The following is a 23470-nucleotide window of genomic DNA, read 5'->3' on the forward strand; positions in this document are numbered from 1 at the left end:
TCTTAAGTGGCTACTACATATCAGGCACTAGACTGAACTGTAACTAGAGATACACAGCAGTGAGTAAGACAGACATGATTCCTGCCCACTGGGAGCTCACAGCCACATGACAGCCAGATGGCCAGTGGCACCAGTGAGGTGGATAGAGGAGACCATAGAAGTGTGAGCCTAGGGGTGGAGTCTGAGGTAAGGAGGTACTGGCTGAGGGTGGATAGAAGACCAGGCAGGAGTAATTCTTATCCTCTGGTGGGAGTGCAGCTTCTCCATGACAGGCTGGCTGTTTGGTCCTACTGACCTAGTCCCCTGGACTTCAGTGGCACTATTGCCACCTGTTTTCAGATGGTCCCCAGAAGCATACCAGCTGTGTTACCTTTTGAAGCTGTGAGCTTCTCATGGTATTGTGGGCCTGAAGCTGACAGATGCTCAGGAGCCTAGGCTGGGTAGCACCTTCCATCCCGCTTAGGTTGGCCAAATGGTCCAATCCCCAGCTCCTTCCTGAGTGACTAAACCATTCTCGGCCTCTCGGCATCATCAGCACCCCAGCTGCCTCAGCCTGTGTTCAGTGGCAGCACCAAACCTGGACAAGCTGCTCCTGGCTTTTACTTTTACTTTCCTTTACTATGCCCTCATTTGGTTTCCTACTCCCACATGAAGCCCACCCTTGTTCCCCTCTGTCTCCCTGCAGGTCCAGCTGCAGCTGCTGACGGCCATCGTAAAGCTGTTTCTGAAGAAGCCAACAGAGACCCAGGAGCTGGTGCAGCAGGTCCTCAGTTTGGCCACTCAGGTGGGTGTCTCAGGAGCCAGGCCTGGGAGCTAGTCTCACCCCAGAGAATGGCATCTGTGGGGGTTTGGTCACTGAGTGATCCAAGATACCTGCTTCAGGGATCCCAGAGTTACAGACAAATCCAAGTGGTGGGGATCAAGTGAAGAAGCTGAGACAGAATATAAATCAGGGGGATAGGGGCCACCAGAGGGCAGGGAGGCAGACACAGAGAGCAGTTGGGAATTGAGACAGGAGTGGCTGAAGGGGAAAACCACAGGGATTGTGATTTACACACTTGTAAATCCCAGTGGCTCAGGAGGCTGAGACAGGAGGAGTCCAAATTCAAAGCCAGCTGCAACTTAGTGAGGCTAAGTTGTGAGACTCTGTCTCTAAGCAACTTGTGAGGCCCTGTCTCTAAACATTTAAAGGACTGGGTATATAACTCAGTGGTAAATTGCCTCTGGGTTAAATTCTCAGTACCCCCCCCCAAAAAAAAAAAAAACAGGGAATGAGCCAGAGGCTGGGACATGTCCATTTAAGTGGTTCAGGGTTGGCTCATGGTGTGCTCAGGATTGGTGTCATTGGCCAACCCTGTGACCACACTTGGATGGTGGGGAGGGGCTTCATGGGCTTCTCACCTACCTTAAGGACTCAGATAACCCGGACCTGCGGGACCGTGGCTACATCTACTGGCGCCTGCTGTCCACGGACCCAGTGGCTGCCAAGGAAGTGGTGTTGGCCGAGAAGCCACTCATCTCTGAGGAGACGGACCTCATTGAGCCCACACTGCTGGACGAGCTCATCTGCTACATTGGCACGCTGGCCTCCGTCTACCATAAGCCACCCAGCGCCTTTGTGGAAGGGGGCCGGGGCGTGGTGCACAAGAGCCTACCACCCCGCACCGCCTCGTGAGTGCAGCCAGCCCGTGGGCTGCGCCGCCCACCTGCCTTCTCAGTTCAATGATTTAATGGCACTCAATGAGAAGGGCAAGCCCTTCTCTTGCCCTATTCATGAGGCGCTGGGGCCTCATGTGATTTCCTTTGGCAGGGCCTGAGTCTGAGGCAATTATGATTCTAACAAACCTCTTACCCAATGCCTAACTACACATGAGGTATTCACTAGATGACCTCATTTGACCTATCAACAGCTAAAAGAAAATGTCCCCCTTTAGATGATGAGGACAGTGGGCATAGAGTTTGAGTGGCCAGTCAAGGACTCAACAGCTAGCAGAGCTGAGGCTCAGACCCAGTTCTATGTGGTTCCAGAGCCTTGTTCTTACCACCTCCTCTGCTGCTTCCAGGTGACTGCTTTGGCCTGATGACACAGTCCTTGGGAACAGGCATACAGTTTTCTCTTGTGTGAGCCAAAGAGTAAACACACATGGCTCTCTCCCTTCATCCACCCCCATGGAGAGCCCAGAGATGGACCACATGAACAAATGGGGAGGCAAAGGGCTGCATACAGCCCCCTTGGGGCAGCAAGGAGACTCAGTGCCTGTCCTGAGGAGAATCTTGGAGACTAGAATCTCTTTGACTTCCCTGGGATGTTTGGACACTCCTGCTTGCTGACCCTCTCCCTTCTGTCTGGCAGGAGTGAGAGCACAGAGAGCCCTGAGACGGCCCCTGCTGGAGCCCCAGCTGGTGAGCAGCCAGATGTTATCCCCACCCAGGGCGACCTGCTAGGTGACCTCCTCAACCTGGACCTTGGTCCCCCAGTGAGTGGCCCACCCCTGGCCACCTCCTCAGTGCAGATGGGAGCTGTGGATCTTCTTGGTGGTGGCCTTGACAGCCTGGTATGTCCTGGGTCCCCCACCCCGACCCCAGGTGATGTTGATAATGATCTTCAGAGGAATATCTATTGAATACTCTCCCTTTGCCACACTAGCCAAGTGCCTCAGGCTCGCTATATTTAGTCTTTATGCCTGCCCTTGAAGGTGATTGTGTCACTCCTACTTACAGATGAGAAAACTGAGGCTTAGACAACTTTCCCTGTAAGCACAGCACTAAGCAGCAGAGATAGGATTCAGCCCCCTTGCTGGACTGCTCACAGGCCCCTCCTAGCCCCTTCCTTTGATCCTGAATCCTCAGTTGCCTTTGCTTTATTCAGGGCTTTAGAACCAAACCAGCATCCATTCATCCTCAGGCTACACCAGCTGGGGACATCAGCTCAGCCAGGCCTCTGAGAGAGGCCCATGAGAGATCAGAATAGAACTTCCCTCCACTTTGGAAGAGTGGGTGGTTAGAGGAGCCCAGGGTCTCCCCAGGCTTCTTAGGTAGGTGGTAAAGCCAGGTGGTGGGGGACAGCCAAGCCCTTCTCTTGCCCTATTCAGTTCAGGTGCCCAACACAAGGGCAGGCGTGTGGCAGTCAGCACCACTAGGGTGGTGGGTAAAGCCACGGGGGTAGTTCCCATAAGAAGACAGGGTTCTGGGCCTCAAACCAAATTCATCTTGGTTGGAGCCACAGTTGACTAATCTTCCTCTTTCCCTTTTTCTTGTTTCTGTGTTGTTTTTCCTGGCTTTTCTGTCTGCATGTTGCTGCCTGTTCTCTCCACCCTGCTGCTTCTGCTTGGAGATGGGGGATGAGCCTGAAGGGGTACGGTTCAACCCTGTGTCACCAAGCCTTCTTCCCTGCTCCTCCTCAGAGCACTAGCCCAGCATCCCAAGGGGTGGGTGATGTCATAGCTATCCCTCCTTGCTGAGCCCTGGCCTTTGGTCCAGCCTTTGCTTTGACCTCCTGGCATCCAGTTGCCACTGGACCCTGAATACCATGAATTTTTCACTGTGTTCTTTTCCACCCCATTTCAAATTACCTTGTCATCCTGAGGATCTCTGGTCTGCTTAGTACATCCTACCCAGTAGTATGTCTGGGGTCCTTCCTTTATCCATGGGTCACCCCCCTGAGGTTCAAGGCTTATAGGGCATGGGAGGGCTTATCATCTCTCCTTCAACTATCTCACTCTCTTGTTTCTACAACTTAGAGTTGATGTGGAGAGCTGTCCCATCCCCATCTCCACTGTTTCCTAAACTCAAGTGACTACTCTTGCCATGCCCCTGATGTCCCTGCTTTTGATGCCTGCCTCTGATCTCTCTCTCTTCCTTTCCAGATTGGAGACCCGAGCTTTGGGGCACCCCCAGCAGCAGCAGTACCAGCCAGACTAGGAGCACCCATCAGCAGTGGCCTTAGTGACCTCTTTGACTTGACCAGTGGTGTGGGCACCCTGTCAGGATCCTACGTGGCCCCCAAAGCAGTAAGTACCTTGCCTTCAGTCACAGCAGGAACACAGAAAAATTATAGAGACCGGTATGTGGACTTCCTTAAAGGCCTGGGCCGGGGAATTGGCTCAAGCTGGCAGGGCAAGAGAAGCTGGGCCATAGCTGCACAGAGGAAGAGAAGCTAACTTCAGCTTGGGAACCCAAGAGGGCTTCCTAGAAGAGGGCTTCCTAGAAGAGGGCTTGCTGAGCATAGGCCTGCAGAACAGTCACAATTAGCTAAGCAAATGCAGGAAGGGTGCAAAGCCAGGGAGCTGCCCATAGCAAGGCCTGGAGGGGAGAGACGGGTGAGTGCTCCTGACCTTGTCAGGGCACTGAGCAGGCACAGTATTTTTTCAGTGCTTCAGACCCACTGCTTCAGTTACAGACTTCTTTTTTTAATACCGGGGATTGAACCCAGGGACATTTAACTGCTGAGCCACATCCCCAGCCTGTTTGTAACTGGCTCAGGGCCTTGCTAAATTGCTGAGGCTGGCTTTGAACTTGTAATCCTCCTCTCAGCCTTCCAAGCTGCTGGGGTTACAGGCGTGCACCTCCGTGCCCGGCCTATAAGACATTTTATAGTGCCCCCTTTCTGTCCCTAAAGAAAATTGGTAGACTGTTCAACCTATCTACACATAGAATTTCAAAAATAGTCCAACACTATCACTGGGTGAAGGAGACAAAAAGATGAAAATACAAACCCATATTTCAATGTAAATGCTTGGGCACACCCACCTACCCCAAAAAGACGTGTTAAAGTTTCCCTGTGGCTGTGACAGCTGTAGATGGTATTAGAAGCTTGGGCACCCTGAGTGATGTGGCCAACAGTACTGTTAATTTCTGAAACAGTGACTGAATCCCACTAAAAAAGACCAAGAACAGGCTCCCCTTGAGTTATAGTCCTAGAACTTTCCATGCAGGAAATGCTGCAAAGATACCCAGGATACGTGCTTGTCACCAGGACTGTTGTCCCAGGACAGCATGTCCAGCATCCCTGACTCCAGCCCACAAATCATAATAGCACCCCCCTTATGCAAGTGATGGTGGCCAGGTCACTCAGGCAGACCCCCAGCAGAGTCTGGAGATGCCTCACAAGTATCCATTGTGCTCCCCAGGGCAGCACATCCCCTAAGGCTCATGGCTGGGTGGGAGATTAGCAAGGAAGGGCAGGTCCACGGGGTCAAGCTGAGTGTTTACTCTTGATCCAGGCATAAAATCCAGGAAGGATTTAAGCTGAGGGATGAAATGGTCTGATTTGCCCTGAGAGAGATACTCAGGTTCCAGAGAAGGTATGGAGGAGCAGAAGCAGAGAGCCCACTCAAGGAGACTGGCAGGGAGGATGGGCACTGCTGAGGGTCTGGGTGAGGGGCGTGGCTTTGGGGGTAGACACAGAGGCTGGACTTGAGAGCTCCCTGGGAGATGGGAAGATCAGGATGTTTAAGGCCTTGGGGTGGTTCTCACTTGAGCAGCCAGGTGACCAGAGGTGCTGAGATGGGGACACAGGACAGAGGGTGCCAAGGAAAGGAGAGCTGGGTTTAGGGCATGAGAACATGTGAGTCTGGGACTAAGGAGAGCACATCATCAGCATTAAAAAGGACATATCTGGCCTAATCCCTTCACAACGCTCATGTCAGAAGCTGTAACTGCCAGAGTCCCTCTCTTCTGAGGTTCCCTCACCGGAGCAGAAGGCAGGTAGGCTTTGGGGACACAGTGAGACCTGTTTTGAAGGGCCAGCACGTAACCTCACTCACGATATGCCAGCTGTACCTGCAGTGATGGTGGTCTTATGTGACTCTTAATGGGCCATTGCAGATCCCCCAGGCAAGCCCCCCAGCAGAGTCTGGACCCCAAGAGGCCCTCAGACAGCAGCTCTGACACTAGTGGCACACTGGTGTACCAGGCTCTTTACCAGGCTTTGCATCAGCCTTGCCCAGCACCCACCATCCCACGGAGGCCTCCTGCAGCCTTATGTTATAGTGAGTCCCATTTTTTGATTGAGAAATCTGAATGCTTTTGTCTACAGTTTCATAACTGGTAAGTGACAGTCTGAAACTGAATGCAACGTTGTGGCCCAAAGTGAGAACCACGTATGTGTCTGCCATAATGTCATGCATGGGTTGTCAGAATCATCAGCAGGACCAGAGAACAGAGGGCATGCGGTATGATGTAAATTGTATCAGCTGACTAATTACTCCATAGATTGTCCACACTAGGGCATGAGGTTGACCCATACCCTTTGAAAGCCCCATATAACAAGCATAAGGCAAGATAGAAAAACAGACCAGCAAAGACTCCTGCAACCCAGAGGGGTTTAATAAAAATTAAAAAGGGATAGGGATGTGGCTCAGCAGCAGAGTGCTTGCCCAGCAGCCAGTATCTCAATACTATAAAAAAGGAATTTTTAAAAAAAAGAGGAGGCATGCGACCTATGGGGCAGGGCTGGGGGGGAGCCCTCTAGGAAGCTGGGCTTGGGGCCAGGTTCGGCCGCTCTCTGACTGCTTCCTATGTGCTCAGTCACAGTCTAGAGCTTAGAACTGGAAATGGTCCTTTCTGCCCTCACAGATCTGTCCAGGGCATGCAAAAGGTGCCCAGGGTCAGCCTGATATGGTGGGGGTGGAGAAGTGCCTTCCAAGCAGAGGGATGGGGAGGTGTGGGTTCCCAGGAGCTGGGGCACGCTGAGCCTGGAGCAGCCCCAGGCTTTTGAGGCCATTGCAAGGTTAGAAGGGGTCTTCAAGGATGCCGTGATCACATTTGAATTTCACAAAATGCCTCTAGCTGCTGGGGGAAGGGGAATGGAACAGACCCCTGTGGTGCTGCCCTAGCTGGGGAGGTCTGCTGGCACAGACATAGGTGGCTTCAGTGGAGGAATTGGGAAGTGAAGATCCTGGGGGCAGGTGGCATGGACAGGATTTGGGCTGCATGACTTCAGCATGAGGATTATGGACACTTGTGGAAGCTGTTAGGATTTTGAGGGGTCAGTAAGTCAGCCATGGGAGACTAACAGCCTGAGAGGCATCTGTGTGACCCCAAGGGTCCTATGTGACCCTTAATAGGCACTGCTGTGATTCCTACTGTTTATTTAGCAAACACTCCCTGAATGCCAGCTCCACAGCAGGCTCTGAGCCAAGGATATAAAAACAGAAAAGCGAGCCTTCCCTCAAAGAGCTCTGTGGGAGCAGGAGAGACAGGCACACAGGCTCAAGTTTATCTGCCTTCCCATCATTGGGACATAAATACAGGGAAGGAGCTTGGAGGCTGGCTTCCTGGAGGCAGCAGCTCTTGGGCTGAGACTCCATTGACAAGGGCAGCCAGGCATCAAGGGCTTTCCAGACAAGAGGTCCTCTTGGGTACTGTCCTTAGCCACTTTTGACAATGAAAGGCCAGCCCTGCATCCTGTAAGGGAGGACAGACTGTGACAGAAAGAACTCAGGTTCTGGCCAGAATCCAAGCTCTGTCCTTGGCTTGTCAGGAGGCTGGCAGGGCTCACCTGTCTGGTTGCCTTCCCCAGCCCTGCTTGCTAAGTGTTTTCTTTGACCTCTGAAGACCTGGATAAGCCCTTGGGTGCACCAGTCACATCCCCAGCTATTCTGATGGCAACCACACCATGCGGTGGCCCTAGGTGAACCACGGGATCACTATCATCCTGAGATGGCAGGAGTGGCCAGTCTGCAAGGTCCCTTCAGGAGAAAGAAAAAGGAGCCCCCAGGTGGGCTGCTGAGCTTGGGTCAGAGAAAGGGACATGTAAGAGCCCCACCCCGGTCTTCCCTGCAGGTCTGGCTCCCAGCCATGAAGGCCAAGGGCTTGGAGATCTCAGGCACCTTCACCCGCCAGGTGGGCTCCATCTCCATGGACCTGCAGCTGACCAACAAGGCTCTGCAGGTCATGACGGACTTTGCCATCCAGTTCAACCGCAACAGGTGAGCTCCCAAGGCCAGCCTGCCCAGAGTCTGTTGGCCTGCAGGCAGAGCTGGCAGCCACAGGGGGCCTGGAGAAGATAAATGTTCCTCACCACTCTCAGGCCAAACTCCACAACAGTGATCTCCACGCCACTCAACCTTTTTATGTAGACTCCAGAGTACCAGGAGGAGCAGGAAGGGTGTCCCCCACTTACTTTTGCCTTCCTTTGATGGCTGGAGAAATGTTGCTGTTAGAAATTCCAATTCTGTGGGCTGGGGTTGTGGCTCAGCGACTGGGTTCGATCCTCAGCACCACCTAAAGTAAAATAAAGACATTGTGTCCCCCTATAACTAAGAAAATATATTTTAAAAAAAGAAAGAAAAAAGAAATTCCAGCTCTATGAAGCACAGGCCTATAATCTCAGCAGTTTAGTGAAATCCTGCCTCAAAAGGTATCCAGGTACAGCGGCACACACCTATAATCCCAGCAGTTTGGGAGGCAGAAGCAGGAGGATCGCAAGTTCAAAGCCAGCCTCAGCAGCTTAGCAAGGCACTGAGCAACTTAGCAAGAGCCTATCTCGAAATTTAAAAAGTGGGAGAGTGGGGTGCTGGGGATGTGGCTCAGTGCTTAAGCACCCCTGGGTTCAAATCCCTGGTACCAAGAAAAAATTTAAAGATAACAAAAGGAAGGACTGGGATGTAGCTCAGTGAGGCACTCCAGGTTCAATCTCCAGTACCAAAAGAAAAAAAAAAAAGAAAGCAAACCTGCTCCCCAGCTCCAACCCAGCAACCACCCTTTAACAGGCTTCCTCCATACCAGGAGGGGACTGTCCCCCCACTGTCAGGAGCGCAATCCTCTTTTCCCAGACCCTAGTCACATTTGTGTCAGGAAGCAACTCTAAGAAAGCAGGTGGAGAGCGGGCCTCCTTACCCCAACCCACCCCCCAGTGGCACAAGATCAGATTCCTCTGGGAATGAGTGGTGGCTGCTCCAGAATCCTCACCCACTCAGGTCCCCACACTGCATGTCATAGGGCACTATGCTGGATTGGTGAGGCAGCGAGGCTAGGGCTCTCTGGGGAACCGAAGCAGCCCCTCCTGATGATTCTTCTTCCTGAGCAGCTCCAGTGATGAGCAAACTGAGCCTCTAAGAAGTTGACTGAAGGGGCTGCTTCCTCAGGGAGATCCTGGGGCTCCCACCCTTGGGCAGTCCAGGAAGGCGAGGGCAGCTCTGCCACTTTCTTTCAGAGGACCCTAGAGGCCACACATGCACTCAAGTACTAGGGATCGTCCCAACACTTGCTCATAACAAACCTCCTGTGTGTTGAAGACTTCCTGGGTATCAGAACCTGGGCCAAGTGCTTTTGGAGTGTTGTTTAATGGAATCACCTGACAGCCCAGAAACTTAATGCCATTTTCCCTTTTTAATAGATTCAGAAAGGGCAAGGGCCTTGCAGAAGTCCACAGTGGCAGTGGTAGAGGTCCCAGGAAGGCCTGACTTGCTGAGCCACCATGCAGGCCTGGGGTTTCTTATGTCACCTCCTGCTATTTCTTAGGTAGGCCTAATTTGGCCTCGTGGGTAAAGAGCACAGCGGGAATCCAGAAGCTTGAGTTCTGAATCTTAGCAGTGTCACTCACCCTGTATGGTCTGGGCATGAGTCTGTGCCTCCCTGAGGCTCCCTGTCCTCACCTGGAAGATGGGATGACATCTGCCTGTTTTTATGGGGATAGAAACTGCTGTGCTAGCACATGCCCAGCGTGGCCACCCCACGGCCTCAGTTCAGGTCACAGTCCATGCTGTTGTAATTTACCAAGAGCCTACAGTGGGGGTGTCTCTCACACCAAGGGTTGGTCCTCCTGATTATGGGGTCTGCCCACATACTGCTCTTGTCCACACTGCTCTACAGATAAACAAGACTTTCCTGAATCTCTGTGGCCATTTCTGGCCCAGTGAAATCTGGCTTTCATTTAAGGTAGTCAGACCCCTCCCGGGAGCTGGGAGTTGGCAGCAGAGACTTAGGTAGCCACTGAGTTTTCAAGTTAAAAGAATCAGTGTCTGGTGTCAGGTTGGAGCTGCTCAAGGGCAGAGCAGGGCAAGGCTGTACTAAACTTGGACCTGCCCAGGCCCCAATCCAGAGGAGAAGGGAAGAGATGTGCTTCAGTCTGCAGCGAGAGTGGGGCAGAGCGGCAGGCGCAAGGCTCTTGCCTCCTGTCTCCACAGCCATGGGGGTGTGGCAGTGGTCGGGAGCCCGTCCTGCCCTTAGCCTAGAGTTTGGGCAAGGCCAGCTTGGTGAAGAGGCTCCTTGCTCACCTCTGTGCCCACTCTGGCCTAAAGAGCCCACCTGGCGTGTGTTAGCACCTGCTCCCCTGCCATCCCTACGGGGGCTTCTCTCTCCCCAGCTTTGGCCTGGCCCCCGCCGCCCCCCTCCAGGTGCATGCGCCGCTCAGCCCCAACCAGACGGTGGAGACCTCCCTGCCTCTTAACACAGTGGGCTCAGTCATGAAGATGGAGCCTCTGAACAATCTCCAGGTGTGTTCCAGCAGGGCCAGGCACCTCAGTGCTTCCCTGCCTGCTGGCCCCAGGGACCCAGGGGACCCAGCTGTGGCAGCAGAGGGCTGGTCTGTGGAGTCCTGGTTTGGGCTACATATGTGCCAGGGGCGGCCCAGGTCAGAGGGAACAAGGGGAGGGTCATGCTCGGGAATGCCCTCCTTTGGGCCTCAAAGGTGGTGTCAGCCCAAGAGTCAGGGTGTCGAGCCTCCGGGACTGACTGGGGACCTCTTTGTGCCTAGGTGGCTGTGAAAAACAACATTGATGTCTTCTACTTCAGCACCTTGTACCCACTGCACATCCTCTTTGTGGAGGATGGGAAAATGGGTGAGTCGTGAAGGAGTCCCTGGGGTCTCTGCAGTCAGAGACTGGCTTGGGAACCTGGCGTTTGCCAAGGATCAGTGGATGGCCTTGCCCCATGGTGGATCCCTCTGCAGAGCCTGTAGCAGGCGGCGTAGCTGGGGCCCCTAGCCCTGGCTGGGCAGATGGCTTATGCCACACAGGAGATCTTTTGCTTGTGGGCTCTCCTACTTGCCCCTCAGCCTTGTCCTACAGGCTATAGGAGGAACAGATCATGCCACATGCTTGGTGCCCACATCCTGTGTGCTGGGGCCAGAACCTGGAGAAGGCAGTGCAGTAGGGGCTCAGCCCTGCCCAGCCTGTGGGGAGTGCTGGGCCCACGTCATCTCTCGCTTGCTGCAGCAGCCCTGGGAGGCAGGCCATGACTAACAAGCAGGTGGCTCAGAACCAGAGGAGGAAGAGGTGGGAGTGGGGAGGGGGAGAGAGGTGGGAAACTTGGGGTCATTTGGGAACATCCCTGGTGCCCTCATCACAGAGCTAAGGATTTGCTTGGAGAAGCAGAAGGGGCTGTGGAGGAGCTTGTACCTGTCCTCAGACAGTAAAGACCAGACCCATTTCCTGCCACATGCCATTGAGGGGCCACCCATGTATCAGGGTCCCATCTCTTACCCAACCCCACTCACCCTGCAGATCGGCAAATGTTCCTGGCCACATGGAAAGATATTCCCAATGAGAATGAAGCCCAGTTCCAGATCAGAGACTGTGCACTCAACGCAGGTGAGGACTCCCCAAACCTAAGCCCAGCCTCTTGGTTCCTGCTGGGCCTTGCCAGTTCCCAGCGCCCCCCTCGCTGACCTGGGCCCTGTCTGACTCCTTAGAGACTGTGAGCAGCAAGCTACAGAGCAGCAACATCTTCACCATCGCCAAGAGGAATGTGGAGGGCCAAGACATGCTCTACCAGTCCCTGAAACTGACCAATGGCATCTGGGTTCTGGCAGAGCTACGGATCCAGCCAGGCAACACCAGCTTCATGGTGAGAACCCCTGCAGTTGCCGGAAGTCCTGGAGCTCTGCCACCAGGCCAGTGGGGTGGCTCTGATGGGGTTGTGCTGAGGGTCCCTTGGAGCCTGGTGTGAATTAGACTCGGTTGTCTCTGAAAACACCTTTCTAGAAACTTACAGTGAACCCCCTCAAGTTATCAGGTAAGACACCAGGCATCTCCCACCTGGGCAGTGGCATTGCTGGGAACAGGCCCTGGCCCTGCTGTCATGCCAGTGCCTGAGTGCCCAGCCAGGAGGATGTTGATTCTCAGCCGCCTGTGGTCCCCAGCCTCAGAATCAGACCTAGTTGGGAGATGGCCTCCATGTGTGCCTGGTTGTCCTGGAGCCTACGCTGCTATTCCCGGGAACGGGGAGCCCCAGGCTTTGCTTCTCCCTGCACCCCTGGGTTTGGCAGGCATGGCCCTGCAGACCTGCAGACACTGCCTCCTCTGGCCCCACTGGTGGGAGAGGGTGCGGTGGTGGCTTCGGTGGTGGTAATTTCCGTCTCCCTGTGTTTGGTTGCTGCATGTCCACCTTCCCTGCTGGCGCCGTGGTGCAGGACTTGGAGGTTAGCAGATTGCTTTTCTCTTCCTCCTCCCACCCCCCCTCCCCAGCCATGCTGTGCACCCCCATCTCTTGGCCTCACTTCACTCTGCTGTTCCCAAAGCCAAGCAGAAGTGCAGATAGGCTGCCCATGTACCCGTGCTTCTAGCCCCTGAGGAGCCGACACCCCCACTTCCACACACAGTGTGCAAAGAGCCCTGGGGGCCACTGCTGCCCGCTTCCAGAACTCGACTCCCCCGCCCCCTCCTAATTGCATCCTCTAGAACTGTTACTTTTGAGTGGAGGGGTGGCTGGTTTCTCCCTCCTCTGCCTGGAATCGTGGGGCGCACACCTCCGTCAGCGCAGAGGCAGTCTTTGTAGGAACAAGCCCTGGGCACCTCACCTGCTCCCTCCCAGCCCTCTGCCCCTTCAGGATTTCCTGTCAGTCTTTGTCCTGAGGACCCCAGATCTCCAGGGGCTGTGGAAGGCCAGGCCCTCCTGGTAGCTTACGCTCATGAGTCACATCGCCTGCCGGTAGGGCTCTGGTGGCGAGGCTGACAGCAGGTGTGTGGGCTGCAAGTATATTTGGTCCCCACCCAGCTGGCTGTGATGGCCACCCCCTCTGCTTTACCTCACATCTGCCCCAGCCGCAGCTGCCACCAGGCCACGTGGGCATGTCACGCTCATCCATCTGGTACCTGCTCTCTCCCCTCCCCTGGTGTTCCTCCTGCGGAGGAGCCTAGGGATGAGTGCTCTCTCCTCTGCCCCTCTCCCCTTGCAGCTATCCCTGAAGTGTCGAGCACCAGAGGTGTCCCAGCACGTCTACCAGGCCTATGAGACCATCCTCAAGAATTGAGGCATCCAGCACCCACCCAGCCTCCTACCAGCCCTGTCGAAAAGCCGCCGGGGGTAGCAGCACCTCCTCCTCATGGGAGGGAGGGGGCAGGGCTCCTGGCCATCCAGGGGGCTCCCTGGCCCTGACTGCAGGGGCCACCAGGTCCTTGGGGCAGAGTGGTCCCCCTCCTGGGGGAGAGCTCAGTGTACCCCATGCTCTGGTCACCCCTCTTCCATTGCTGCTCACGTGGGGTCAGGTGAGGGGAGTGAAGGAAACAGCCCGAGTGGCAGTGAAAGCTAATGCAAGGCTGCAGGGTCCCCTCCTCCGCCTGTGCCTAGGCATGAGTGTGGCGCTCTCCTCAGGCCCCCACCTGGATAGGCCCTGCTGTCTCTCGGGTTGGTGTTAGAGGCCTTCCCACTGCTGCCTCAAGTTGCGTGGACTCTGGCAGCCTGTCCTGGGTATGTGGGGAGGGTCCCCTGGGTACCAGAAAAGCTGCTGTATCAGGATCAGGGGCTCCAGGGTTCATGGGTGTGACAGGAGCTGAGCTGAGCTAGCCAAGGTGAGCTCTGGGCCTCAGGACCCACCCACCGTCCACAAGTTGGTACCCTGTGACTGCCCCCATGTCAAGACCACACAGAAGCCCCCAGAGCCCCTGCCTGGGCTCCTGCTCCCCCAGCAGCCATGTCGTCCCCACCCTCTGCTCTTGAAGACCGTCACTGCCTCGATACATTCCTTGGCATCCTCTTGGGGAGCCCAGGGCAGGGCAGAGACAGGGCCAAGGGATGGGGCTGCGGGCCTGCGGGTGAGCTTCCTGCCTGGGTTCCTGGGGCTTCTCCAGCATCAGCTGCCCTCCCCTGCCTCCCAGTCTCAATGTCTGACAGCGCATTAGGTTTTCCTGTCTTTGCTGTTTGATAATAAAGAGATTCTGCTTTTGGCAGTCACGGACACTTCTTTCCCTCCCCAAAAATCAGATTTGAAAACTGCCTCCAAGTGGCCAGGGATGTTGTCTGACCCCCGCAGTAACTATATCTAATATATACAAATAGAAAATATATATTGTATGTTACTCTTATTTTCAAAAAGAGAAAATGAATAAAAATGATGACATCAAGTGTTTCCCTGGCCGGTGTGTCAGGTCCTGAGGCTCTTCTGGGCGGGCATCCTGGGCTCAAGCTGCACCCCACACTGAGGACAGGGTTTTCCCTCCATCCTGTCTTTGGGAAACCAACTTCTGAGGCCTGCTGGTCTCCCTGGCACCTCTCCTGCCACTGATCCCAAGTCCTCCCCAGCTGATGCACTCTCACCTTTTGCCACTGGCCAGGAGGGCTGGCATCCCATTTGGGTTTCCCCTGGCTCCCTGCCTTCTGGGAGGCTCCTGGGAGCCACAGGAGAATCTCTGAGGAGGGGCAAAGTCTGAACCAGATACCACCAAGGACACTGCTCTGTGTGGCCTCAATTCTGGTGTTGACCTGGGGAGGGCAGCAGTACCAGGCGGGCTCTGTTGGCAGAGCTTGCACTTGGTTGGTGGGGCTTCTGCCTGCTTCTCAGGGAGGAGCAGCCAGGGTCCCTCCAGCCCACCTCAGCCCCAGCCACCCGCTCCTGTTCTTTCTGCTCTCAGCCCCCAATACCCTGCCTGCCCAGCTGCTGGAAACCAGGAAAAGATGGTCTGCCCCTTTGGCTGGGCATCTTGCCCCACCTCTGAGCCCTGAGGTGCCAGTGTGCTGCCCCAGGGAACAGAGATTTAAAAAAAAAAAAAAAAAGGCAAGGCCCTTGATTGTACAAGCCTGGTTCTTGCAGCCCCTCAAGATCTATGTTCAGAAGGCCCCGGGCAGATGCTGCTTGAGGCTCTGCCTGCCAGTGAGCTGCAGGAGCGACTAACTGCTAGTTGCACCTGTTGTGTTGCCTGCATCCCCAGATCCAAGAATCCCTTAGAGGATTCCTGGATGGGGTCACTGCCTGCAAGGACTGCCGGCGCCATCATCCTGGGGCTTCTCAGACCCTCCTCTCTCCCGACATCTGCCAGACAGTGGACATGTAGGATAGCTGTTCCCACTGGATTGACATTGGGCCACCAGAGGCCCAAGTCAAAGACCTTGGGTGAGGAGAACTGATAAGAAAGATGGGCTGGGGCTGGGGCTGAGGCTCAGCTGTAGAGGGTTTAACCTTGCACGTGTGAGGCCCTGGGTTCCCCCTCAGCACCACATAGAAATAAATAAAGGTATTGTGTCCAACTACAACCAAAGAAAAAGAAAGGCTGGAGTGGGCTTGGTGGTGCACACCTGTAATCAAGAAACCCGAGGCTGAAGCCACAAATTTGAGACCAGTCTGCAGAATGTAGTGAGACCCTGTATTTAAAAAAAAAAAAAAAAGCAAGGGCTGGGGATGCAGTTCAGTGGTCGAGCATCCCTGGGTTCAGTGTCCAATACCACACACACACACACACACACACACACACACAGCTGGCCTGTTTGAACAGAGTGTGTTCATGGGCTTGCCCTCCTAAGTCAGTCTGCCTAAACCTCAGAGCATGGTGGGCAGGATCCTCCCATGATTCCTGCCCACACAGCACCCAGCAAGAGGAGACCCAGCCTGTTCCTCAGGCTTAATATACTGGGGGGAAACAGGCAGAGGACCTTCAGGCTCCCAGTTCTCCAAGTGTGGGGTGCTACATATGGACATTGCATCAGGAAGACTGGCACTGAAGGCCAGGCCACCAGGCCTTTAGGAAAAGTGCTTTAGGAGCTATTCAATCCCAGCCCTTCGGCCTCCCTGTCCTTCCCATCGCATGCCTCCTCCTCCACCTGCTCAGCTCAGGCCTCCCCACCTCTCAGACCTGGAAGTCCTGCAGCTTGGGGAGGCACCATGGCTTTTGCGGACGAGGGTACTGGGGATTAAACCCAAAGGCCCTCCACCCTGGGCCACACCCCCTACTTTTTAAGTTTTATTTTGTAACAGGATCTTGCTAAATTGCAGAAGCTGGCCTTGAACGTGCTATCGTCATGCTTCGGCCTCTGGAGTCACTGGGATTACAGGCATGTGCCCCCATGCCCTGCCAGCCCTGGCTCTCTTTGAGAAGATTCTCCAGCATCTTGGGCCTTCCCAGCTGGTTAGGAAATTCAACAGCAACCAGTTCCTTTTAGAGGGTCCCACAGATACACACCCATGCTAAGGGCTGTGGTGAGACCTCCTTTGGCATTATGTTTTTTAACCTTTATTTTATATTTATTTTATGTGGTGCTGAGGATTGAACCCAGTGCTCACACATGCCAGGCGAGTGCTCTGCCACTGAGCCACAGCCTCAGCCCCTCCTTTGGCATTTTTAATCTTCAATTAGTGGTTTGTGTTTGTTTTCAGGAAGAAAATGATGTAGGGCCTTAAGATCAATCATACAAAGGATAAACTTCTCCCTCCCACCTTTCCTCAGTCACATCTTCCCTGGAGGCAAAAAAAACGTTGCTAGATTTTTTTTTCCTTGCAGAGATGCTTGTCTATGTGTGTCCAAGCAAATCCCTAGAGAGATTTATCAAAGAAATGGTAGCACACCTACACACTTCCAGCATGTTCTGTGTGTGTGTGCGCGCGTGTACGTGTGTGTGTGTGTGTTTGTGTGTGACAGAGGAGGGGGGTGAGATCCGGAGTTGAAGCCAGGCGTTCTAGGCAAGTGCTCTACCACGGAGCCACTTCTCCATCCTGCTTTTCCCTGACAGTAATTTCTGGAGTCAGACCCATATTAGTATTCCGCGGATGAATGGGCGGTGGCCCATTAGCCAGTCCCTGTGATGGATGGACATGCAGGCTGTTCCTGTCTTCTGCAAGTCCCAGCAGTGCTGCAGGCCAGCACCCTCCCACATACATCCTTGCTCATGGGTACAAATGCAGCTGTGGGATTGAGCTCCAGAATGGTCTCATCAAACGTTCACATTTTAGGGGCTGCGGTTGTGGCTCAGCGGTATAGTACTCGCCTAGCACGTGCAAGGCCCTGAGTTCGATCCTCAGTACCACATATAAATAAATAAATAAAATGAAGGTATAAAAAAGTTACATTTTACATTTTTTTAGTTGTAGATGGACACAATACATTTATTTTATTTGTGTATTTTTATGTGGTGCCGGGGATCGAACTCAGGGCCTCATGCATGCTAGGCAAGCACTCTGCCCTCTGAGCCACAACCCTGGCCCCACATTTTACATTTTAACTTGGAGTTCTGGAGATGAAGCTGGAAAGCATAGCTAATATGTAGGAAGCCCTGGTTTTGGTCCCCAGTATTGGAAAAAAAAAATCCAAAAGGTAATAAAGGATAGGAGTGAAAGCCTTCTGGCTCCTTCCTGTTTCTCTCCCATTCAACGAAACCATGACTGTCCAAATGGCATCTAATACGTTTTCCTTTCCCCCTTCTTACATACAATCAGAGCTTGCAATACACATTGTTCTGTGCTGTACCGGAATCTCAGAGTGTGTCCATTATTCACTCATTGCAGTGTCCCTGTGCCTTTTATTTGAGGGCTGACCCAGGAGCATTCTACCTCTGAGCCACCACCTCAGCCCACCCCAGTTCTTTATTTTATTTTTATCTGGAGACAGGGTCTCACGAAATTGCCCAGGCTTGTCCCAAACTTGCAGTCCTCCTGCCTCCGCCTCAGGGGTGGCTGGGGCTCCAGGTGTGCCTCCCCGCTCCCAGCCCGGCTTCCCTTTTGATCTTTTCTTTCTAGTACTTGTCAGATCCTAGTGTTTGCCTTTCCCTCTGTTCCATCTGGGCTGTATGTAGGAAGGAGTCAGGGATCCAACTTCCCCTTTCCCCCAGATGGTTAACCAGTTGTCTCCACACCATATACTGAATAATTCATCATTCCCCCACAGATTTAAAATGCCATTTTTATCATATACTGAATTTTCACATATATTCGGATGTTTTTCTGAATTCTGTTCTGGAGAGAATTTGAATGTTCTTTGGTTTCTGCCTTCTTCAAAAAGATTCCCTGCCACCACCACCCCCACCCCGTCCCTTACTGGGGATTGAACCCTGGGCCCTCCACCACTGAGCTACATCCCCAGCCACTTTTATTTTTGAGATAGGGCCTCACTAAATTGCCTGGGCTGAGAGTCTGCTGCCTCAGCCTCCAGAGTAGCTGGGATTACAGGCATCACGCCAGGCCACAAAGAAGTACCTTTATGTTTTGATAACTTAGAGTACCCTCTTTTTCCCCATTTGTACTTTAGAACTATTTGTTTTAAAAGATGGCATTTTATTTGAATCACATCAAAAATTTATATTAAACATTGGAGCCAGGCCAATGCCCAAGGAGTGTCCAGAACCAGACCAGCTATGGGGGATGCCACTTGAGGGGGCGAGGTAATGGGGAGGCTGCCAGGTTGCTGCTGTTGGGGGGCTGTGGGCAAAGAACTGGGGGAAGCAAAATTCTCCCCCAGTGCCTGCCCCTCCCCAGGCCCACTCCCAACCCTCTCTACCATCTGGGTAGATCCTTGAGGGCTAAGCTTAGGTGTGTCATTGGCTCCTTCTCATGCCCATCACCCCCAGCCAGGCTAGTGCCTCCCAGAGACCCCTCACCCCACAGCCCTTCACCAGCTCAAGGCTCCTGTCTCCATTTCTCTGAACGTGGCTGCAGATGTGTCTCTCTCAGAAGCCACAGAGGACAAGAGTGACTGGCCAGTGCTAGGTCTCCTGTGTCAAAGGAGAAGTGTGTGTGATGGGTGTCCCTGAAATGCTGGATGCAAACATGAGGGCCGGGGAGGTCACTGTGGAGTAGGGGCTGAGGTGGAAGAGCAGGCGGCAGCACCGCAGTTCCAAATAGAGACACTCAGAAATCCATGTCCCAGGCAGCTCCAGCCGTCCAACTTGCTGGTCTTCGCGAAGCCTGCCACAGGATCGCCCACTCCATGACAGCTCAGAACAGTCTGCATGAGTCTCCAAAGGGCCAAAGATTCCAGTTGACCACCTCTAGAAGCCCCTCTGGCCCCTGGGCTCGGGTGAAGCTGGGCTTCTCAGGGGGCTTCTTTATAATCTCCTTTCCTGCTGATCAGCTCAGGCCAATCACTGCTCTCTGAGTCTCAATGAGCAAGTGACTCTGGGGTCAGGGCTTGCACATCACAGTCCTGAGGAACTGGGAATTCTGCTACTGATGCTGACAGGAGAGTCCCTAGGGAAGGTGACACCCCTGAAGATTGTGCAGAACTTTGTGGGAGCCCTGGGACCTTCCCAGTCCATAGTGTCCATCATTCCATAAGCATGGGCCAAGAAGCCATGAGGGCACTCAGAGGTGCCACGTACAGAGCCCTGCCTGGAGTTCTCAGAGAATCACTGCCCAGGAAGAGGGAACTCCATCAGAAAAGGAAGAAAGGAGCGGGGCACTCACCTGTGATCCCAGCGGTTCAGGGAGGCTGAGGCAGGAGGATAGAGTTCAAAGCCAGCCTTGCAATTGAGCGAGGCCCTAAGCAACTCAGTGAGACCCTGTCTCTAATAAAATACAAAATAGGGCTGAGGAGGTGGCTCAGTGGTCGAGGGCCCCTCAGTTCAATCCCCCCCAAGCCTTCCCCCTGCACCCCCTAAAAAAATTCTTAATCAAGACCCGCCCAGTGTCCACCAGAAAGGTTGGGGGGTAAACTTATTGACTCCCTGCCTTGTTCCCCAAAGGAAGGGAAACAGCTCACAAAATTCAGAAGCTGTAAAATTTTTTAAATTCACAAGAAAAAAATGTAAAAAGGGATATCGAGTGAAGGGAAACACTATGAAAAAATATGAAGCCAACCGTCCCTACTCACTGAACTTGAAGACTAGAATCCTTGCCAGAGGTGGGCTGAGCTCTCTCATGGTTGAGGAGAGAAGTGAAATCAGGCTAAGGCCCTCTTCCAGCGTGGGAGACAAAAACACTGCCACTGAGAGAAACATTCTGAGGTTGCCCCACCTGCTCCCGGGAGGATCGCCTCCGTGCTCCTCCACCTTTCCCTGGGCTGGGGAGGGTGTATTGTCCATGCTCTACTTCTCCTCCTCCTCCTCCTCCTCCTCCTCCTCCTCTCCCCCACTCTCCTTCAAAACTCCATGTCAGCAGCCAGGTGCAGTGGCACATGCCTGTAATCCCAGCAACTTGGGAGGCTGAGGCAGAAGGATTCCAAGTTCAAGTCCAGCCGCAGCAATTTGGTGAGGCCCTAAGCAACTCAGTGAGACCTGTCTCAAATAAAAAATAAAAAGGGTTGGGGATGGGGCTCAGTGGTAAAACCTCTCTGGGTTCAATTCCCAGAACTTGCCCCTGCTTTTCCCTCAGAAAGAATCCATGCCAGCATCTTGACAAACAGTAAGATTTTTAATATTTGTTAAGTAAATGAAATCTTTGGTCAGTGTAGAAACCAGACATCTGTGCATTTCACCTCAGTACCTGGCAGAGGGCAGAGATGTCAGAGTCCCTCAGTGTAGTGGAGAGGGGTGCAAAGCCAGGGAATGGGCAGCTCAGCAAATGCAACTTTGCAAACTGGGAGTAGGAACTTCCTGTCCAGTTCCAGGGAGGGGGATTTGGGCTCTGGAAGTCTGATTAGGATGTTACTGTCCTTTGAGGGAAGCTACAGGTGGAAGTTCCCGAAGGAAATGGCCTTAGCAGTGACAGGTGGTGTTGGCCAATTTCTGGACCTTTATTTATTTACCTCCAGTCTTGTTGAGGCAGGGATTTGGGGCTGAGTTGCTGTGACTCAGTGTGTGCTGGGTTCAGTCCCCTCTGTCCCCTCCTCCCCTGCCGGGCTGCTGTTTTACAATATTTATATATTGTCCAATTTACCCCTGTGGGTGAGAGGAAGGTGGCAGGTCCCTCAGAGAAGACAGCAAGGCCACCAGACAGCTAGGGGCCCCACTTCCCTTCTAACCCTGGGGATTTCTCACTCCAGCCTCAGTTTCCTCTTCCCTCAAATGGAGATACCAGGGTTGAGGCTGAAGATTTAAGGATCAAGTAAGGAACAGCATGGAAAAGGGTCTGGCACTTGGTAGATTCTCGGAAGCAGCAAAAGCCCTTGGAGGTGTCTGCCTTTGATGGATGCAGAGCAGAGACCCAGCACAGTACAGCGATTCTTCCAAGGTCACAGCTGGGACCTGATCCGCGCCCTGGGCGGCCCGACTCCAGTGGGCCAGGGTTTGTCAGGAGCCTGCTTGAGCAGTGTTGGGAGCAGAGGACGAGAAGGGGGCGGGCGGGAAGGGGCTTCTATTTTGGAGCGGGCTCCAGGTCCTCCAGTCACCTTCCCACGACCCTTCCCGGGAGNGGCGTGTGACAGTGTAAGGAGTGTATGTGGGCTTGCTGCACACGTGCGTGTCCACGTGGATGGTCTCAGGGCTCCTGACCATGTTAAGGAATCGAAGAAAAAATGGTGTGTCCCGGTATTGGACTTGAGCCCTCTCCGCCCATCTGGAGGAGCTCGGGACCTAAACCCCGCGACTTAGCCAAGGCTTTCTCTTGTTGCCGTGGGTGTTTCTATCTTTGCCTACCTCCATTGGTGGGACTGGACCAGCGCGTGTCGCTGCACGGTCCTGTGGCTGTGTCTGGATCCTTGAGCAGAGCCTTGAGCAGTGGGAGAGATTGGAATCAGGCACAGGGATATACTTCCTAAAGGAGGTAATTCTTTGCTCCCTCATTCCTGTGACCTGGAGCAAAGACATTTAGTAATTTGTGCTAACTCCAGCTCTCCAGTCTTTGGAGTGAATGTCCGAGAGGTTCAGAGGAAAAAGCCAGGATTAAACAGGACTTCCTGAAGCGGATGGCACCGAGCTGAACCTGGAAGGCTGAGTGGGGTTTTGGGTAAAGTGCAAAGTGCATTCGAGGTGGAAAGAACAGCAGTAGGTTCCGAGTGAACAGTAGTGGGCATGGCTGCGGCTGACGGGTGGTCTGGGGCTCTGGAGGGAGGCGGGTTTCCAGGACCCTGGGCTTGGCAATTAAGTCTTGACAGGCAATAGTAGCCTGCGAGGGCGGCTAAGGAGGGGAGCGGCCCGACTGTAGTTGAGCTGGGGGAGACTGGAAGGAAGAAAAGGAATATGGGAGCGAGGGAACAGGAAAGGAAGGCAAGGTTGAAGGAGGGCTGGTGGACGACAGGCTCCAGATATGGTTGGAGAAATTTACACTGGACACCACCATAAGGAGGGTAAGGCCCAGGAAGCTTGGAGGAGGGCGCTTAGAGATGGGGATGAGCGACCAAGGCCTGAAAATGAACTGTGGGTTTAGTGTCGCCTGCAGAGTTAAGGGGCAGCAGGGTGGGAAAGCGGCTTCCGCAAACCCTGGCCTCCCGCCCCCAGGAATGTCCTGACTCTAAAGACTGGAGCTTGCAGGATACGGACGCCTTCGTGCTCGTCTACGACATCTGCAGCCCGGACAGTTTCGATTACGTGAAGGCCCTGCGGCAGCGCATCGCGGAGACCAGGTGGGGGCGCGGCAGGAGGTGGTGGTGGGGAGAGGGGCCTGACTGGGCCAGGCCTTTGCCCGAGGGGAGTGAGATAGGGGCTGCAGGATCAGGTCATTGCTGTAGGAAGGTCTCTAACATAAGTCTTTGGCACACACAGGCCTGGTATTTCTTGGAGGTCTCTGGCCATAGGAAAGAATGCACCTGTGTGTGTAGATTCTTGGGGAGGGGATAAGGGGCTTCTCTGGCTGTGGGGTCTCCAGCACCGTGTTTCTTATCCCCAATCCGGGCCCCAGGCCGGCGGGAGCGCCCGAGGCACCCATCCTCGTGGTAGGCAACAAGCGGGACCGGCAGCGGCTGCGCTTCGGACCTCGGCGTGCACTGGCCGCCTTGGTGCGCAGGGGCTGGCGCTGTGGCTACCTCGAATGCTCCGCCAAGTACAACTGGCACGTGCTGCGTCTCTTCCGCGAGCTTTTGCGCTGTGCTCTGGTACGCGCACGTCCTGCACATCCAGCCCTGCGCCTGCAGGGGGCGCTGCATCCAGCGCGTTGTATCCTCATGTGACCGGATTGGACAAGATTGCCCAACCTCACTCGGATTGGACAGAGAAATTTCCTCCCTGATTGGATAAGGAAAACTCCCACCTAGTCTCCTGGGCGACCGGCCTCTCTTTGAACTACACTGGGGCCCAACGCCCCATTGGACAAGATCAGTCCTTTCTGGGGCCTCATTGGGTCACAGTCGATGGAAAGGACTTGGCTATGTATCTGATTGGGAGATCGAACTGTTCCTAGCGCCTCATTGGACACAATCCCTAAGTCCCGCCTCTCTGGAGGTAATAAAAAAGAAACAAAGTACACCTGAGATTTTTGTTCTGGGATGGGCAAGACAGAGACTTGATTTTGGACTAG

The 23470-nt window shown here is 54.0% G+C and overlaps 2 protein-coding genes and 1 non-coding gene across 9 annotated transcripts in view; all 3 read left to right on the forward strand.

Annotated features, from left to right (window-relative positions):
* The window catches only part of Ap1b1 (adaptor related protein complex 1 subunit beta 1), a 56137-nt gene extending 42026 nt beyond the window's left edge, over nucleotides 1-14111 (forward strand). For 4 of the 7 annotated variants that reach the window (XM_048784917.1, XM_048784918.1, XM_048784921.1 and 1 more), the window contains 12 exons: nucleotides 686-784; nucleotides 1412-1671; nucleotides 2354-2555; nucleotides 3335-3355; nucleotides 3867-4010; nucleotides 7786-7931; nucleotides 10310-10439; nucleotides 10700-10784; nucleotides 11448-11534; nucleotides 11636-11790; nucleotides 12356-12364; nucleotides 13121-14111. In XM_048784917.1, coding sequence (XP_048640874.1) covers nucleotides 686-784; nucleotides 1412-1671; nucleotides 2354-2555; nucleotides 3335-3355; nucleotides 3867-4010; nucleotides 7786-7931; nucleotides 10310-10439; nucleotides 10700-10784; nucleotides 11448-11534; nucleotides 11636-11790; nucleotides 12356-12364; nucleotides 13121-13195 — 1413 coding nt within the window. In that variant the 3' untranslated portion in view covers nucleotides 13196-14111. The remainder of the gene's footprint in view (nucleotides 1-685; nucleotides 785-1411; nucleotides 1672-2353; nucleotides 2556-3334; nucleotides 3356-3866; nucleotides 4011-7785; nucleotides 7932-10309; nucleotides 10440-10699; nucleotides 10785-11447; nucleotides 11535-11635; nucleotides 11791-12355; nucleotides 12365-13120) is intronic. The other 3 variants (XM_048784919.1, XM_015500205.2, XM_015500207.2) reach the window with 3 other exon arrangements.
* Nucleotides 8991-9087, forward strand: LOC125611138. Its single transcript, XR_007341279.1, has one exon. It is a non-coding gene; the product is annotated as a small nucleolar RNA SNORD125 (small nucleolar RNA).
* Nucleotides 14112-21595: 7484 nt separating the features above from the next.
* Nucleotides 21596-23416, forward strand: Rasl10a (RAS like family 10 member A; the record flags this gene model as incomplete). Its single annotated transcript, XM_015500144.2, has 3 exons — nucleotides 21596-21781; nucleotides 22456-22580; nucleotides 22856-23416. Coding segments are annotated over 3 exons (579 nt in total), but the record flags the coding sequence as incomplete, so codon positions are not given.
* Nucleotides 23417-23470: the final 54 nt, after the last annotated feature.

This window comes from Marmota marmota, unplaced genomic scaffold (assembly GCF_001458135.2).
Source record: "Marmota marmota marmota unplaced genomic scaffold, marMar, whole genome shotgun sequence".
NCBI lineage: Eukaryota > Metazoa > Chordata > Mammalia > Rodentia > Sciuridae > Marmota > Marmota marmota.